Genomic DNA, 17,277 nt, shown 5'->3' on the forward strand with positions numbered 1-17,277 from the left:
TTCTTGTTCCCAGCAATCGATGAGAGTGTTTCCACATAGGTTTTACAGGACGTTTTTGCCAAGCTTTGTAATTTTTGTGCATTCCCCTGATGAAAATGGGCAACTACCTCTTTTCTTTGGTATTTTTTTCAAATGTACAATTTGATGAGTTCAGTTATACATAAGCCTGTAACCACAGCTACAATCAAGGTAGAGAACATTTTACACCTAAGCAATTTTCTCATGCCTTTTAATCCCCACTGTCCAGACAACCACGGGTCTGACTTCTGTCTTATGGAGTGTCTTTCTTAGACTTTTCATATACGAGGCAGCACAGTAAGTAATCTCTTGTGCTTGGTTTGTGTGCGTAGATAATGTTTTTGAGATTCAAATAGCATATTGCTACTTTTCTTACTATTGTATAGTAGTCCACAGTGTGTCTTAATACCATTGTTTCTTTACTCACTAGTTGATGGACATTTGGGTTATACTTAGAGTTTGGGGCTATGATACATAATGATGACGTGATCATTTATACAGCCATCTTTTTATGTACTTTGGCAGAACTCTGGTGGCATAGTGATTCTGTATAAGGCTGCTAACTGCAAGATCAGCTGTTCAAATCACCAACTGCTCTCTGGGAGGAAGATGGGGCTTTTAACTCCCATAAAGAGTTAACAGTCTTGGAAACTCGCAGGGACAGTTCTGCTCTGCCACAGGGTTGCTATGAGTGGGAATCAACTTGATGGCAGTGAGTTTGAGTTCTTGTATGTTCTTTAGTTTTTAGGTCTCTTGGGTGTTTATTCTTAAGACTGAAATTGCTGGACCAGATGATAAATGTGAAGTCTTTGGGTGATGCAAATAGTTACTGCACTTGCCTGCTAACTGCAGAGTTGAAGGTTTCCAGTTCTACTTGAGGTGCCTGAGAAGAAAGGCCTGGCAACTACATCTGAAATGCCAGCCATTGAGAAACCTGTGGAGCACTGTTCTAGCACACCATGAGTGAGGTTACTCTCTGGCAACTAGTTTAACGTATGCATGATGGAAATTATGCAAGTTAAAATTCATAAACTACAGGTATATACCTAACAAGGACGAATCGTAATGATAAAATGTCTAGTGAAAAAGCAGTTCTCCACGTTATTCTATTAAATTGGCATTCCAGGATGCACACCTTCCCGACACAACTGATAAAGAAAAATGTGTGCATAAGCAAATGTGGTGAAGAAAGCTAATGGCTATCAAAAGATATAGCAGCTGAGGTCTTAAAGGCTTGATAAACAAGCGCCCATTTAACTGAGAAGCATCAAAGCCCACATGGAAGAAGCACATCAGTCTGTCTGACCACAAGGTGTAGAAAGAACCAGTTATCAGACATCAAAGAACTAAAAATCATATCAGTGGGTGCCCACCTTCCTGATATGATCAATGAAGACAAACATGCGTATCAAGCATCAAGGAACAAAAAAACCATATCATTGTATATGTGTGAGTGCAGAGTGGAGACTCAAAACCCATTGGTAGCCAACCAGACACCCACTTACTGAAGGGTTGTGGGGAGGAGATGAGCCAATCAGGGTACAGGGTAGCAACAAAGAAACATATAACTTTCCTCTAGTTCTTAAATACTTCTTCCCCCCACTATCATGATCCCAATTCTACCTTACAAATCTGGCTAGACTAGAGGATGTGCATTGGTACAGATAGCAACTGGGAACACAGGGAATCCAGGACAGATGACTCCTCCAGGACCAGTGATGAGAGTGGGGATGCCTGGAGGGTGGAGGGAATGTGGGATAGAAAGGAGGAACTGATTACAAGAATCTACGTATAGCCTCCTCTCTGGGGGATGGACAGCAGAGAAGAGGGCAGTAGGAGACGTCAGATAGTGTAACATATGACAAAATAATAACAATTTATGAATTATGAAGGGTTCATGAGGTGGGAGGAAGTGGGGAGGGAGGGGGAAAATGAGCTGATACCAGGGGCTCAAGTGCAAGGCAAATGTTTTGAGAATGATGATGGTTACAAATGTACATATGCTCTTGACACAATGGATGTGTGTATGGATAGTGATAAGAATTGTATGAGCTCCCAATAAAATGATTTTTTGAAAAAGAAAAAGCAGTTCTCAGGAAGCACTAGTCTAATAAATGCTAAAGTTCAAGGGTTTAGAAATACATGTATATGGATTAAACTGGAAAAATTATCACCAGACTATTATATACCAAAGGTAGAATCATATTTGCTTTCAGGATGCAAAGGAAGGTCATGAGCTAGTGAAACATGTAAAGTTCTGTTTTAGAAATAAAAGAACTATTTTTCTTTAAAAGGCTATTGAAGAAAGCAGAGATTTTTCAAGGTAGGGGATATGAGTATAAGGTACTATAGAGTAATAATGCATTGATAGTGACATCGGGCTGCCTACTGAGTAAAATGGCAGGCATTTTAAGTTTTAATTGATTAAAATAAGTTTAAGTGTTTTTAATAGTTGAATGCATTATGAAGTTTTAGCTAAATTCTATTTCAGAGATTTTATTATAATGCCTGGATATAGAAAAAGTTTTAAATATTTTTATCCTTCCTTCTAGTTATAAGGTTAGTTGGAAGGAATCTGTCTGCTTTTTAAAGAGATCCTTGATCTGCTTAAAATGATTGTTTTACATTACCAAAAGTGCCTGCCACGGCATTAGTTTGCACTCGTGTGTAGTAGTATTCAGCTTCTTTTGCGCGGACTATATGCTTCTGTTCGTGTTGAACAAAGGAAATTATATGCCCCCGTTATGTGTGCTTTAATTTAGTTGCTTAATGGCTTTTAATGTTACAAAATAAGTTTATTATTGTATTATGATCTCATTTGTATGGTATTATCTTGCTCTTCTATATATGTGGTGATATGGTCATGGTTTACGAACACAATAATCCCTAAGAAATAGGTCATTAACAGTAGTTAACGATTACTTGTGATCTATGGTAATGACTGATTTCTTTGGGATTATTACAGTTATAAACCATAATTACAGATTATTACAGCAATAATTATTTTGTTAAGGAAAAAATGTGTGCTTGAGCAGTTGCTAGAACAAGTGCCCTGAAGTTTCAGGATAAATAGAAAAAAATGGGAAAATATAATGGAAATTTAGCCTGACTATAAAATTGGATTTAAAAAAAATAATAGATATGAAACTCATGTATTTGATTTTTTTTGTAAATGCAATTTAGATTTATGGTTTTACATGGTTCTTTAAACTTTATGTATATAGTTCTGTACCCAAAGTAACTTCTAACATTTATTATTTTGAAGACTGTCAATCCAAAATTATTAAAGTTTATGGAAAGATTTAATGTTTATGAGAAATATTGCTTCTCACACAGCTAAATATGAAAAATGTATTTGACAGCTTCATCATAATGCCTTTGTATTTCATTGTTTCATTTTACCCCTAATTCTATCTCTTTCAGTCAGTGCTTGTTGTTTCTAAGGTTTAAGAAATGACTCTTTTCTGTTCCTCTTATGATAGAATTTAAATCATCCCTTTCTACAACAAAGGAAGAGTAAAGATACATAGTTTTTCTCCTAATTGAATCCATTGTCATTTAATGTTTACCTTAATTTTAGGGAAAAACTCAGTTCATTGCATGCTATGCTTGCACGACATTCTTTGATATAAAAATTTGAAATAGATGGTCCTAGAGTAAATGTCACTATTATCTCTTATGTTTACCCTACTACAAAGAAATTTCATGTGTAGTAAATGCTTTCATCTATTTTCAAATAAATTTTCGTCCAGACTTGCAGGCCCAGAGGAGCCCTGGTGGCAGAGTGGTAGTGAGCGGGGCTGCCGGCCTTCTGACTGCAGCGCCACGTTTAACCGCGGTGCCGCCCTGGCTCCTTGCCTTTACTGACCATCAGTCCTTTGGAAATCCAAGGAAGTATGAAATTCCCTAAAATTCACCCAGAATCTTGGGCCATTTTACCTGTGTTCAAGATTCAGGTGACAGAAGAGCTTTGGATTAGTATTCAGTGAGTTAAATATTTAATAGCTTGTTGAATCTCAAGGTCTGCCCAGAGTTAATTGACAACTCTTGCCATATAAGAATTCGCTTTTATCAGTCTATTGAGAGGAAATTTAACATAGCTATTGATAGGAGAATGGACTCTAAAGCTATATGGCCTATACTTAAATCATAAATCTATATTTTTAATAGGGGTTTCTGATGAGTAAATGAATGTAGGCAATAGCTTACAAGAGTGCCTAGTATATAGTTGCGCCCTCTATAAATGTTTGCTTTTATTAATAACAGGAAAACTTTTAGGTATCTGAAAATAAAAATTGATAAAACATATAAAATAGGTAATTGTGAATATTTAAATAATATTTTAATGTTAAGGAATAATTTATAATTGAATACATTTAAAATAGTGATTCTTACAAGTATGACAGTCCATTCACCAGAATTATGCTTCGAGTACTTAACATTCACATCTATTGTATAAGGTGTTAGGTTAGATGCCCACACACAATTAGAATAGTCTATTCCCATACACAATTAGAATAGTCTATTAATTAAGACTTATAAGATTCTGAGAAATATCTCATCTTTTATTGAATATACTTTGAAAAGATTTTGCTTTTACTTAAGCCGTGAAAATACTTTTAGCATTTGTACTCATTTTGATAAGTTTGATAAACTGATTAAAAAATGCCAGCCTTTAATTCTCTATTGCATGCTTTACTTTTCTATATAATATTTCTTAGTTCAGTAATGCTTATGTTTTGATAACCTATTATGTGCCAGGCACTGCTTTGTTTTAAGCTCTGGAGATTCAAAAGAGAACACAACCGGCAAAAAGACTTGTTTCCAGGTGCTGATGAGCTGGCTCTGACTCAAGCTACCCGAGGTACAGCAGACGGACAATCCCGCCTTCTCCTGCCCCACTGTCAACAGTGGCTGTGACCACTGAATCAAGCCCAGCGAGGGTCCTTCTCTTGTCCAGTTGACCTACTTTACCAAACGTAATGTCCTTCTCCAGAGACTAGCCCTTCATGATAACATGCCCCGTGTACACGAGGTGAAAATGTGCCAGCTTCACTTAATGAGGACCATGCTGGCTGTACTTCTTCAGAGACTGCTGTGGTTAGGGTCAGGAGTAGCTCAGTCCTGCAAGTTGCATCTTTGCTTTTGAACACCTTAACGAGGTCTTGTGCCGCAGATTAGATTGGCCACTGCAATACCCTATATGATTTCTTGACTGCTGGTCCCACAGGTGTCATTGCAGATCCGCGTGAATGAAATCCTTGACAACTGCAGTCCTGCCTGTTTTACATGACTGACTTGCTCACTTATGAGGAATGTTATTTTGAGGTGCGATCCTTCCCGAGAGCCTGCCGTCCTTGATCCTCATCAGTCAGTGCTGTGAAGTCCTCTCCTTTCAGCAATCGAGGTGTTGTCATCTGCACATCACAGGCTGTTAGCTCATCTTCCTCCAGTCCTGGTGCCTGCCATCTTCATATAATTTTGCTTCTCAGATGATTCCATTCTCAAATGGAATACACACAATGAAAAGATGGAACCCCGATGCAGACCTTTTTTGCTTTTAAGCCTTCCAGTGTTCCTTTGTTCTAATTGAGGGACTGCCTCTTGCTTTATGTATGGGTTCATTTGAGGACAATTAAGTGTCACAGTAGTCCCATTCTTTTCAGTGTTAACTCCTAGCTTGTTCTGATCGACACAGTCGAATGCCCATGCAGTCACTAAAACACTGGTGAACATGTTTCTGGAATTCCTTGCTTTTAGCCGCGATCCAGCTGACGTTGCCAATATCCGTTTCTTTTCTGAATCCAACTTGAATTTATGGCAGTTCCCTGTTGATGTTCTGCCGCAACCATTTTTTAATTATCATCAGCATCCATTTACTCCTGTATGATATTAATGATATTGTTCAGTTATTTCCACATTTTGTTGGCTCTCCCTCCTCTGGAATGGCTACAGAGATGACTCTCTTCTAGTCTCCTGTCTTGCTGGGGTTTTTTTGCTTTTCATATTTCCTTGACATAGGTGAGTGGGTCCTTCCAGCATATCAATTGTTTGTGAAAACATCTCAATTGGTGTTTTGTCTATACCTTGTTTTTAGCCAGTGCCTTCCGTGTAGCTTGGATTTCTTCCGGAAATAAAATCAGTTATTGAGTATATACTGTCTCCTGATAGGGTTGGACGATAACCAATTCTTTGTGGTAGAGTGACTTTCTTCATTCCTGTAATTTCCTCTTGATGCTTCCTATGTTATTCAACATTTTTCTGACAGAATACTTCAATATTATAATTAGAAACTTTTTCCCTCAGTTCTTGCATTTTGAGAAAATCAAGCATTTTCCTCCCTTTTGGCCATCCACTTGAGCTCTTTGTACCTGTCATTGCATTACTGTTTTCCTGAGCCAGCTGTCGAGGTTTTGTGAAGCTCTTTTAATCACTTTTCTTAATTGTTCTATCTAGTCTGTGTTCAAGAGCAAGATTCAGAGCCTGTTCTGGCATCTATTTTGGTCTTTAATGGTATTGAAGTTTGTTTTTAATCTCTTTGTTGTAAAATGGGTGAAAGTTTACAGCCCATTGATCTTACCTTGATTCCTACACTGTTTCTTCTCATTCATTGCAATACCCCGAATGTAACATCACCCATTCCACCATCTCCTTCTGTTTCCTGCCTCCATTCATCCTCCTTTTCTAACTCGTTTTAACTTATCTTTAGGTAAATGTTTCCCCAAATGCTTTCCTGCTTCAAAGTGCGTTGATGTCGTAGTGTGCCTGTTCCTTCTATAGACCTCTCTGTTACTTGGCTAAAAATTGAACAAGGGGGAATTCAGTTCCAGATGACCCAATGGCAATAGTTTTGGGGATTCTAACAGTTTCTATCCAACCAGAAAGCCTGGTCTTCTTCATCAATTTGAATTTTGCTACACATTTTTTTCCAACTCTACCCAGGCCCTTCTAATGTGATCTCAGTCAGAGTACTTGGTAGTACTTAGGCATCATCTAGATCTTCTAGTCTCTGTGTTCGGGAGGCCTCCGTTCACCTGGTCTATTAGTCCCTTGAACTATATAATTTTGATTTTCATTAGTTTTCTTTCTTCCCAATAGGGAGAGACCAGTAGTTGCTCCTTAAATAGTGACTCGTGAGCTTTTAATACCCCAGTCCCTATTCACTAATGTAAGATACAGAATTTGTGGACTATGTTATACCATTTGACTTTGGTATGTCCCCTGAAACTGACTGCAGTCCCCAGGTCCAGTGATTCATTCCCCAAAAGTACTTGGTTATAACTTAGAATTTTCATAGCTTTCCCCTTGTATGCTTCACCACATCTGTTGGATTTATTCATAGTTGCAGTAAAATAGATCCAGAGATGTGTGTGTGTGTGTGTGTGTGTGTGTATTCGCTTTCTTCCACATCTACTTGGATCACATCTCCATAGAATTATCTACTCATAGGTCACTGTTACTGCAGGATTGTGTACGTAAAGGTATTTACCTCTTGGAAGGTAACTGTTTCCCCAAAGCCCTCTCTTGCCCTCTCTCTCTTTGCTAACCTCTCTCATTGAACACTGCCTTTCCCTTGAACCAAATTCTTGCTAGCTACTTGATTTCCTCTATTTGGAAGTTTCTGTAACTATACGACTACCTCATTTTGCTTTATAATTATATCGAGGATGAATTCATATTTCTAGTTATATTCAATCCTGCGTGTTTGTTTTACTTTGCATACGTGGTTGACTTCTGACTGGCATTGACGTGCACGCTTATTTCAGGTTGTTGGCTGCCATAGTTGATTCTCTGTCCAAAGAACTCCCTTGAGTATTTCTTGTCAGGTTGGTCTTGTTTTTACAAATTCCTTTAATTTTTGTTGTCTAGAAATGTTATGAATTTGCCATCATATTTGCCATCATTTGGGTATATGATTCTTGGATGACAAATTTTCAGGTTTTTATACATGTTATTTATTCCATTGCCTCTTGCCAACATATTTTTTGCTGAGAAATCAGAACTTAGTCTTATTGTTTCTCTTTTGCTAAATACCTTTTGGTTTCCCTAACTTCTGTCAGTATATTTTCCTTTTCTCTAGTTTTGGAAATTTTGGGTTATATGTCTTGGAAATTTTCTTTTAGTTTCTATCCCATGTAGGGTTTGTTGAGTTTGAATGCCTACCTTGCCTTAAATGATGTTAGGGATGTTTCCTTGTAACACCATGTGGTAATTACATAATCTGTTGCCAACTTGAGACTCTTAAAAATGAAGAGGTGGCGTTTAACCTGTCAATCAGGTCACAGATTGAGGACCTCCTTTGAGGTGCTAAGGAGATAAATAGCTCGCTGGAGGCAGGACACACAGACTCCTTGTGAAACTTTCCTGTTGACAAGCCACATGGAGCTACACCAGTGATAAGAGCCAGAGCCCTGGAGCTGGAGGAGCCACGTGGAGACTCACACCAGCGCTAAGATGCTTCTACTACCACTGCATCCACAAGACTTTTCACCCACCGGCCTGTGATCTTCCTGCATTCAGCATCATTGCATGTGTTGCGTTGAGTCTGAAGAGGAATTTACAAACTGCTGTTGGACATATGAGCTAATATCGGACTTATGAACTTGATCTGGACTGGGCTTGGATGCTTTCTTAATGTACAATTGCTCTTTTATATAAAGCTCTTTCTTATACTCATAGGAATGTCTCTCTGGATTTGTTTCTCTAATTAACCCGGATTAACACACACCACTTTTATAGTTTCTCTATTTTTTGTTGTGTCTTCCTGATTCTGGAATTCTGGTCACATGTAGTTTGTTCCTCATGATTGTATCCCATGTAAATCTTAGACTTAAAAATTTTTATTTCTTTTTCCTGATTGTTTCTCTAGCAGATTAGTGTTAAGAAATTTGTCATCAGTCTTAGTAGTTCAACCTTCCATTGATTCAGTTTGTGGTTGTAGTATATTTTAACTTAATGGATTGCATGTTGGTGCATTCTTAGGCAGTCACAACCTAGCTCTTGGCGACTGTGGTAGAGAATATGAGTATTTGCATAGTTCTCTGCTCGTTTAGCCCAGTTGAGGGCAGGTTTGACTAATGTTGGCTGCTGTTTGTTTATATCTGATGAGGTACTCTAGGATTGGTGGCAATCCTTATCCAGTAGGTATGACCACAGGAGGTATTGGTGTAGTTTGGCTACATGAGCATGGCTGTTGACTCTTGTGTGTTCCATCTGGCAAGGTCCATATGTATAGTAACTATGTTGTTGGGGAAAAGTATTTGCAATGAATTAGTCATTGATCTTTCAAAGTTTTATTAAGTAATTTCCAGTGTTGTTTCTATCACCAAGGGCATATTTTCCAACTCTTGATTCTTCGTTTCTAACTTTAACATTTCAGTTACTAGTAATTATGAATGCTTCTTGATTACATGTTTGACCTTTGTTTTCCTCATCTTTGGCATTAGCATTTGAATGATGCTTGTATTAATTAATCTTCGTTGTGGACTGTCGGGGTCTCGTCTAGCGAGACCCTCACGTGGTGACCCGGAGGGGCGCCGAACCTGGATGGAAGAAAGACACAGAGACGTGGAGCAAGACAAGTGCTGATCAAGCTCGTTTATTTAGGGCAAGGTTGGCAGTATATATCTCCAACAGAAGAGGAAGTGGGAGGCACATATTTTAATGAAGCATACTGTATAACAACCACTCAGCCACATGTTCCTAATAAGGTAAAAAGGATGCTCAACAGTTCTCAAAGACGTCCGTGGTGACGTCCGCATGCAAATTAGGGCTTACCGGGTGAACTTATCACTATGTTCCTACTATGGTATGTCTGCAGTCCAATGGGTGTTCGGTACTTTGACCAATGGCAGCAAGGTCAACTCTCACAACCGCCCATGCTACTGAGCACGTAGCTTGGGATGTGGGGGTGGAGTTGGGCCGGAAACAAAGCTTTGCTGTTAGGAAGCAGCCAAGTTTCTGCTACATGGCTGAGACCAGGGCCTAATGGCCATCGGCTCCCAACAGTGGACCTGTGGATATTATCCTCTCACTGACGGCATTGTACTTTAGGGTGGACCTTGAAATACTTTGTTTGTCTGATTCACAGTGACCAATAACAATCCATTTAAGTTCCCTGATGGCCTAGCATATAGATCTCTGTCTATTACATTCATTTTTCACAACGCCCAATTTTCTTACATTCATACTTCATATTTTCCATGTGTTTTCAACTGTGTCTTATAGTGTTGTATTTCATCAGCAAATGAAAGCTCTGTTCTAGTAACATCTTAAGTTGACTCTACATTGAGGGGGAAGCTCTCCCTAATCGTATTTTAAGTGCCTTCCTGCTTGAGGGCCTTATCTTCTGACTCTGCATCAGACAGTGCACCGATGCTGTTTATCAGGTTTCACTGGATGGTTTTCCTCAGAAACAGGTGGTCAAGTCTTCCTTCCTAGTTTCTATGATATTGGAATAGTATGCATATATAGCAAGTTTAGATTAATAAATAGTAAATAAGGAGAGGTGTTACAATGTGAAAGAGAAAGAAAAAGTGGAAGGTAACAAAGAGTTATTAAACTCATAAAAATCAGCAAAATTGTAGGATATCAATTAGTATATAAATACTTTCAATATTTCTGCATACCAGCAGTGAATGATCTGAAAATGAAAGTGAGAATACAAATTTACAATAACATCTAAACTATATAAGTATCAATTCAACAAAAATGTGTAAGGTCGTATGCTGAAATTATAAAATATTCTTGAAAGAAGATAAAGATCTAAATACATGGAAAGACAGCAATGATCATGGGTTAGAAGAATTAATATTGTTAAGAAGGTAATAATCCCTAATTATTGTATAGGTCCAACCCAGCCCCTATCAAAGATCTCACTGTGGTTTAATTTCTATTTCCTTGATGGATGAAAAATGACTTTGAACTTTTATGTGCTTATTAGCCATTTCTAGGTCATCTTTACAGAAATGTTTATTCAAATCCTTTGCCTATTTTAAAATGGTGTTTTGGTTGCTGTTGTTGTTGGAGTCGGTGAATTTTAAGAAAGGATGCTAAGACAAGTCAGTGAAGACACTAGGCTTTTCAACAAATGGTGCTGTGTCACTGGATAGCCACGGGCAAAAGATTGAATATGAACTTCTCCCTCATACCACATGTCGAAATGAGTGCAAAACGAATCAAGCAAATTATAAAACATCCGAGTAAACTCGGTTACACAAAAGCGTCTGAGGCCTCTCTGGCAAGTTGTGTAATGATGAGTGTTACTCTCCACATGAAAATAGCAAGAGTGTTGTACATTTGTTTCTCCTTCCTAAATCTCCTAAGGAACCTTGGTGGCACAGCAGTTTAGGCATTGGGCGACTAAGCCCAAGTTCAGCAATTCAGACCCATAACCCCTCTATAGGAGAAAGATGAGGCCGTCTACACCTGTAAAGTTTCACGGTCATGACACCCTAAGGAACAGTTCTGTGTGTTCTTAAATCAATTCAATAGCAATGGGTTAAATTGTCTCGATTTATATGCTGAGTGGTACCTTGGTTTTCGATGCCTCCAAACGTAAATTTTCTACTACTGGAACAGCAGAGTTAGAAAAATTTCTGCTTGGTGTTCATAACTGTGCTGATAGTCACACCAAAAATCCGAGTTGAAAAAACCTGTAGAGGCAGAGTCACACATCACATCTCAGCTTGGGCACAAAGGGGTGATGCTTCAGTCTGAGCACCGCTCTAGCTCACACCGCATATCGTGCTTGTGTTAGTGTGTTAAAACATTTGTCATTGTGCTGTTTGGGGTACTTCATTTGTGTAAAATATCATAATTTTATTCATCGTGTTTTGATATCTATTGTACTGTATTGTGTTTTCGGGGGTATTTCTATGTCCTAGGGCTGTTAGCTTTGTGTAAAAGTCCTGGACAAATGAATATCTAAGCGTAATTTTGGGGCCTCAGAACCAGTTATTTCGCTTTCCATTATTTCTTATGGGAGAACTATGCTCGGTTCTAGAACTTTGTAATGGTCGAACATGACTTTGCAACAAATGAGTTCAGCCACTGAGGTATCACTGTCATTTGTGAAACATGGCTACAAGAAGAACCACGGTATCAGGACTGGCAGAAGACTCACTCGTTAATGCAGAATATTATCCTGCTTGCTGAAACCAGGGAGGACTTGAAGCACAAGTGCATAAAGCTCAAAGACTACAGGCTTCAGTAGGAATCACATCTCAATGTCAAGAAACAAAAATCCTCACAATAAGCAACATTATGATAAGCATAGAAGAGATTGAAGCTGTTAATTATTTTGTTTTATTTGGGTCAACAATCAGTACCCATGGGAGCAGCAGGCAAGAAATCAAATTATGTACGGCATTGGGCAGATCAGTTCTTTAAAGTATAGAGAAAGCAAGATGTTACTTTGAGGACTAAAGTTCTCTTGACCACAGCCCTAGTATTTTAAATTGCTTCATTTGCATGTGAAAACTGGACAGTGGATAAGGAAGGCCACAGAAGAATCCATGAATGTGAATGATCTTGGTGAAGAACATTGATTATATCCTGGATGTCCAGAAGAATGAACATCTCTGTGTTAAGAGGTACACCATGATGCTCTTATGCGGATAGTCAGACTTGGTCTCATAGACTTACCTGGAGCACTATACCTTGCCTGGTAAGTCAAGGCCCAGTGAAAATGTGGACAACGCTCAAGGAGATTGATTGCCAGAGTGGCTGATGGTGCAGTCAGTGTTTGGTTTGGTTTTGCGTGAGGTTGCAGTGAGTCAGAACTGACTCCATGGTACCCATCAGCACTACCAATTCGTCAAGTAAGCACGAGCACACTCTTTCATAACCTCCTTTATAATACCTTATTAAAAACAGACTTTATTTAATACTTTGTAAAAAGAGGTAAATTTATTTGAGAAGATTTCTTAATTCAGATCGATTATTTGTGATTGTTATTAAGTATCATGCTATTTTTGAAAAAAATCAGTCCCTGAATACAGTACACAATTTCTTTTCAGCAAATAATGGACATGTTGTTAGTTATCTATAAAAGCTGCTGCTGTCGAGTTGGCTCGGAATCATCGCAAACACTACAGGACAGAGTAGAACCAGCCCAGAGGGCTTCAAAGGCTTCGACAGGAGCAGACTCACATCTCACATCTTTCTCTCAAACCACCCAGTTTTCAGTTCACAGCTGAAATATTTTCGATAAGTCGTTAAATATCTGCATTTCTGCATGTGTACATTTTGGTTGCCCTAAAATTAAATTTGTGTAACCTATTGGAGTCACGCTGGTGCCTTTGACCCTTTTCTGTTATTGGCCATGAAGTTAAGTTAGCTTTCAGACAGTGTCAGCACCACAATGTAGATCTTTGAGTTTTAAAAATCCATAAAAATAAATACCCTTTAATATTTCAAGCAGAAGTGATTTTTAAATAATCATACTCTTACTGTAGTGACATTTACCATTAAGCAATGGTGTTGATCACTGGATGGGTACTTCCTACCTGGATCACAGCCCTGGTTCTAGACATAACATTTGGTGGTTTAGTATCAAACTTTATTTTAGTAATAACTTCATGGTGGATTTTATTGTCTTCAATTGGCAAGTGGAATCCTCAGACTTGAAGAGGTTCAGTAACAACAGGTCACATAACCTAACTGGTAAGACCTCTTTCCACTGAAATACTGGCTTAATTAATTTAAATCCCACCTAGTGACACGTAGAACAACATAATTCACAAGAGTTCATTAATTGTTTCAAAAACATTATTTTACTAATGTTGAAAATGAACCTCTGTCAACACTTAAAAAACTTTTTTCCTTTCTTATTATCTATTATTAGGACGTCTTGCGTGGTTGGTGTACTTAGTTGGGACAGTAGTAGGAGGAAGATTGACATATACCAGTACAGATGAACATGATGCTATGGATGGAGAATTATCTTGTCGGTAAGTAGTGGTCATATAATTTATAGAAGGTTAACTAGGCAGTTAAAATATTTATAGTTTTTGAACTGGGTTATTGCAAGCTAGAATATTTTGTACTTGACTTTTGAGGAAGGTATTATTTCCCCTTTTATTGATGAGAAAACCAAGGCTCAGAGGTTAGGTGATTTGTGAAAGATCAAATTTCTAATATGTTCTAGAATTTTAAAAAAAACCTAAACATTGTGCAATATAAAATTTAGTTCCTTTTTATGTTTTTGGAACTAACAAAGCATATAAAATTGATAGCGGTGGAAAATCAGGTACACGTTTTATTGGCAAGTGGTGGTATAGTGGCTGACAACGTGGGCTGTTAACCACAGAGTCAGCAGTTGTGAACCACCAACTGCTCTGAGTGAGAAAAATGCCGAGACTTTCTCCTCCTGAACACGGTTACAGAATTGGAAACCCACCAGAGCATCATCCTCCATCCTACAGTGTTACTGTGATTTGTCCTTGGCTCGATGGCAATGAATGCTTTTTGGTATTTTCATCTAATTACCCTATCTTTCTTAAGAAGCAACTGAATCATTTCCTGTGGTTCTTTTGTAAAGTGAAGAAAATGTTTCCACATGAATAATATGAGTTGGCTTCATATTACATTTTTATTAATGTCTTATTGTGAACTAATACATATATTTGTTGACTTTAAAAAATTAGGTGATGGGAAAGGAAGCACATATTAATCTGGAAATAGCGACCACTGTCATTTTGACAAAGCTGTCTGAGTCTTTTAAATTCATGTATATTGATGTATGCACCAAAGAAAGGAAGCAAGTCTGTGGCCATGGGGTCAGTTCTAACTCTTAGCGGCCCTACAATGGTGTATGCGTATCACGTAATGTAGTTCTTCACCTTTTAAACAAAATTTAAATTACAGTAATCTGTAACCTAAAATAGAAACAATAATATCTCATGGGGCTATTTTAAAGAGCTAATTTTTTAAGTGCTTAGAACAGTGCATGCGTAATGATACTACCAAAAGCTTCTTGGTTTTTAGTTTTTAGTCAAACATAACCTCATAAACATGTTACTTAGGTATTTAATAATCTAAGCTGAATCACAGTTCCGGAGCCCTGGTGGTACAGTGGTTTGGTTGAAGCACTGCACTATTACCCGAAAGGTTAGTAAGGTGGACTTAGCTCCTGCTCCAAGGCAGAAAGACGTGGCAGTCTGTTTCTGTAAACCTGTACAGCCTTAAGAACTCCTGAGATCACTGTTAATAGAGGGTTGAATCTAAAGTCCGCTGGCTTCCCCATTGCCCTGCGACAAGGGTCAGACATGCTTCTACACTGCATCCTTCTTCATCTATTCGAGCACCAGCTGCTACTGCTACACCTCTTCACATCTATACTGGGTTTGATGATTCATTGCATTGGCCACACAATTCACAGACAGCACACTCGCTGTTAAGAGGATTTGGTAGGGAAGTTAATAGGTTGCGACAAGTCGGCCTCAGCAAAGAGTAAGGATAGAGTGTTTGGTTTCCTCAGCCAGCAGCTGACTCTGCCTATGCCTGTCTGTCTCTGTCTCTCTCTCTCTCTTTCTCTCTCTCTGCCTCTCTGCCTCTCAGCCACATGGTCCCTTGGCTTTTACCTCCATAGTCCAGGAAGCCAGGCGGCCTGCCACTCTATCCCACAGTTCCCTAGCCTCAGGCTCCATTAGCTCTGCACTGCGCCTCCGAGCCTGGGCCACCGTCTGGTGCATCTGGACTCAGCAGCCTCCCCCACTTCAGGGATCCTGTCTGTACTTCCCAAGGTTCTCAGGGTCTCCCTCTCTGCTGCGGCTGCTTGAAAGGTGGCTCTCATTTCAGAACAGTCTTGTGGTTTTTGTGTGTTTGAATTGACTCCATTGCAGTGGATATGGTCCTGGATGTACTTTGTTTAAGCAAACCCCGTGTTTGGGGACTTTTTAAAATTTTCAATTCTTTCATCATCATTTGTTTTAGATAAATATTTTTATAGAGACAGCTTTATGTATGAGTTATTTCATATTGTTAATACATATAAGTTGAATAGCTAGTTGAAGAGTATATAACATTTTAAAGACTTCAATAAATACTACCTATGAAACATTTTAAAGACTTCAGTAAATATAAATAAATGGCTCTCAGGAAAAGTTGTACCAGTTTAACCTCCCAAACCAAAGGCTAAGTGAGTGATGATTTTTCTGCAAACACTAAATAAAAAGATTCTGATCTTTGCCAGTTTGTAGGCAGCAAAATGTTTTGTTATGTATTTCTTTGGTCACTACGAGTGTCTTTTCCATATGGCCTTTTGCCAGTTGTATTTCCAAAATATGTTGTAATTTGAATATACATATTAATTGTAATGTTCCCACCAGTGTGGATTGTATCAGTTACCTGATTTTCTTTTATGACTATTTTTACTAAGTTTTGAGCCCAGTTAATATAAAAGATTTTAATATTTTACTAATTGAAAATATGTTCTTCCAGTTTTTATTATAAATATCTTCTATATCTTTAAGATCCATCAGTTTTCAAATCATTTTTCTCCTTCATATTTTCATCATTTCTTATGCCTAGAAAAGATGTCCCTGCAACTTGTTGTTTGGGCCTTTGGGTCCGTTGTGCTTGACGGCGACTCTGTGTGAAGCAGAATGAAAGCAGCGCCAGGCCTGTGCTTGCGCCGCTTGTTGTTGTGTGTGTGGGCCCCTTGTTGCCGCTTGTTGTTGTGTGGGGGCCCCTGTTGCAGCCGCTGTGCCAGTGGATCTCGCTGAATGCCTTGTTTTTCCTGCCCCTCTTTTTCACCAAGCTTGATGTACTCCGTCAGGGGCTAGTCTCTGCTGAGAACGTGTCCAAAGTATGCGAGGCAGAATCTCACCATCCTCACTTCAAAGGAGCATTCTGGCTGTACTTCTTGGAAGGCAGATTTGTTTATTCTTTTTAGCAGTCCATAGTACTGTCGACATTCTTTGACAGCACTGTAGTTTAAACGCACGATTAAAGTAATTAATTCCTCTGTGGTCTTTCTCATTCAACTTTCAGGTGCATATGAGGTGATTGAAAATACTACGGCTTATGCCAGGTATACCTTAATGCTCAAAGGAACATCCTTGCTTTTCAGCACTTTAAAGAGGTCTTGTACAGCAGATTTACCCAGTGCAGTGTGTCGTTTGATCTCTTGACTACTGCTTTTATGAGTCTCGCTAATAGATCCAAGCCAGACAAAATGCTTCACAACTTCAATCTTATTCTCCATTTGTCATATGTTGCCTATTGGTTCAGTTGTGAGAGTTTTGGTCTTCTTTA

General features: G+C 38.6%; 1 protein-coding gene across 1 annotated transcript in view; it reads left to right on the forward strand.

Annotated features, from left to right (window-relative positions):
- RANBP17 (RAN binding protein 17) overlaps nt 1-17,277 on the forward strand; it is a 388,698-nt gene that overhangs the window by 57,548 nt on the left and 313,873 nt on the right. Inside the window, exon 13 of the mRNA XM_075543208.1 lies at nt 13,865-13,970. Within this exon, the coding sequence (XP_075399323.1) occupies nt 13,865-13,970 (106 nt within the window). The remainder of the gene's footprint in view (nt 1-13,864; nt 13,971-17,277) is intronic.

The sequence above is a fragment of the Tenrec ecaudatus genome, chromosome 2 (assembly GCF_050624435.1).
Source record: "Tenrec ecaudatus isolate mTenEca1 chromosome 2, mTenEca1.hap1, whole genome shotgun sequence".
NCBI lineage: Eukaryota > Metazoa > Chordata > Mammalia > Afrosoricida > Tenrecidae > Tenrec > Tenrec ecaudatus.